Source organism: Emiliania huxleyi, assembly GCF_000372725.1.
Source record: "Emiliania huxleyi CCMP1516 unplaced genomic scaffold EMIHUscaffold_2652, whole genome shotgun sequence".
NCBI classification, from domain to species: domain Eukaryota; phylum Haptophyta; order Isochrysidales; family Noelaerhabdaceae; genus Emiliania; species Emiliania huxleyi.
In genome coordinates, this window is record NW_005200046.1 from 1 (window position 1) to 2,239 (window position 2,239).

The following is a 2,239-nucleotide window of genomic DNA, read 5'->3' on the forward strand; positions in this document are numbered from 1 at the left end:
CTGTAGACGCGCTCATTGAGGCACCAGCTAGAATCGAGGCCACGATCGAGGCACTTGTTCGGTACGGAAAGCGGGTCCAGCTGCCCCTCTCGCTCGAGGCCATCGCACCGGCTGTGCGGCTCCTCGAGGAGCACCTCGAGTTCGGACCTGTCATCGTCGGCTCGTCGGCGCACATGCCAGTCTCGCTGTCAAACGACTCCCCAGTACCTGCTGTGATCTGGTGCGACCTGAGCGCTTTCCCTGGCTTCGAGCTAAAGCTGCGCGCGCAGCAGGAGGCCGAGGCCATGCGCGCAGAGATGGATGCTGCAGAGGTCTCGACGACTGTGACGGGCGTCACCGGCATGCAGGACGATGATGAGGACGCGCCACTGCAGCTCATCGCCAAACGGCCCGACTCTGCCGCGGGGGGAGAGAACGGCGGAGGCGAGGCGGACGGCGCCTCTTCCGTCGGTGGGGTAGACCAGCGGCTTTATCGAATAACCGTGCCCCCTGCGTTGGGCGCGGCAGAGGCCGCCGCTGCCACGCCACGGACGGTGCTGGCCGGCGCTGTGGCAGGGGGCGGGTCGCCTACGCCCGGGGAGCTCAAGCTCTCGCTGAGCTTCGAGCCAAAGGCAGTGGGCCGTGTCGAGTTCGGGTTGCCGTTGGAGCTGAGTGGCGTTGCAACCACGCCGAACCTCCGGCGTCTAGTCTTTGGCGAGGGGCTGCGCGCGAGGCTGGCCGTGTCCGAGTCGACGGTGCAGCTGGGGGAGGTCATCGTGCGCGATGTCTCGCTGCCATACACACACGAGTTCACTCTCATATCGCAAGACGATGAGCCGCTCAAGTGGGCGATCGACTCGTCGGCGCTCGACGGCACTGGCTTCTCGGTACCCGAGGGCCGCGGCACGCTTGCGCCGCGCGAAACGGCGCAGGTTCTGCTGCACTTCGCGCCCCAGCGGCCCATGCCGGTCGATGTGCTGCTGCCAGTCATCGTCGACACTCACGAGTTTGAGCCGGGTGCAAACAGCTACCTCTGTGTTCGGCTCCGCGCCACGGCCGCACAGCCACGGCTCGAGTTTGACCGGTCAGAAGTGATTCTACCGCCCGTCCCACTGGGCCACGTGTCACGCGCCTGCTTCTTTGCGCTCAACGTCGGCTACGATAGCCTCGAGACGCGCGTGCGAGTGGCTGGGGATCGGTTGCGGATGCCGCTCGAGGTGTCCTTCCCCGAGGGCCGCCTCGTCGGGATCGCCAAGAAGCGGCTGCTCGTGATGGTCTCCTTCCGCGCACAAAAGCCGGCGTCCTTCACGACGCGGCTCGAGTTCCTCGACGAGGACGGCTACTGCTTCGCGATACCTGTCAGCGCCACAACAGATGCCTCCATTCTCACCACGCAGCCGTACGTAGCGGGCGCCGAAGTCGGACGGCTGCGCTGGGAGGCGGCCGAGCTTGCGGAGCCCCGGGCCGGAGTTGCCATCCGAGACCTGCACGAGGAGGAGCGCGAGGCGGCGAGCCCGCCTCGACGAGGAAGCACCTCGCCTCGACGCCGCAGCAGCACCGAGGCCACTCCTGTGGTCGATGCCGACGCAACAGGCGCCCCAGCTGAGGCTGCACTTGAAGCAGAGCCTTCGGGGGCACGGAAGACTACTGGAGAGGCGACGGAAGCGACGCCATCCAGCAAGGCGGCGGAAGAGCGCTTGCTGAAGCTTGCACAGTCGGTGCTGCATGGCCAAGAGAGCACAAGTACGCCTCGTGGCTCTCGTTCCGAGGAGGAGACGACGGTGGCGATGGCGGCGTCCGTGCGAGCGGGCGGGCTGCTGACTGCGCTCATCTCCTCTTTGGTTGTTGCTCTCCCTTCGGCGTGATTACCGGAGCGACTGCCGGAGCAGACGCTGGGGGGACACTCGCGCCCGGAGGCGGTACGCACGACCCGGAGGCGTGGGGATGGGGGGGGGCCGCGCCGCCGCCGCCGTGCCGCCTTCTCCCGCTTTGACCTCCCCCAGCTGCTTCTCCTCAAATCAACCTGTGAGCTTGCGAGGCGGCGGGGGTGGGAGTGCTCTCGGGCGGCGTGTGCGGGCGCGCGCGGCGCGAGATCTCTTTCGCGAGGGCACGGTGGGTCGTGTGAGTATCTCGCGCGCTCGCACTATTTCACGTTATATCAAGCACTGCCTTTGATGCCTTTGCAAGAACCGCCAGCGGCGGTGGTCGAACCGGTTCGCGGTTCGAGCCGGGACCTTTTGGCTCCCGGTTCGGAACTCGC

The 2,239-nt window shown here is 66.9% G+C and overlaps 1 protein-coding gene across 1 annotated transcript; it reads left to right on the forward strand.

Annotated features, from left to right (window-relative positions):
- Nucleotides 1–173: 173 nt before the first annotated feature.
- On the forward strand, nt 174–1,844 carry EMIHUDRAFT_254710 (hypothetical protein; the record flags this gene model as incomplete). Its single annotated transcript, XM_005777152.1, has 1 exon — nt 174–1,844. One exon carries the CDS (start codon nt 174–176, stop codon nt 1,842–1,844), a length of 1,671 nt encoding a protein of 556 aa, XP_005777209.1.
- Nucleotides 1,845–2,239: the final 395 nt, after the last annotated feature.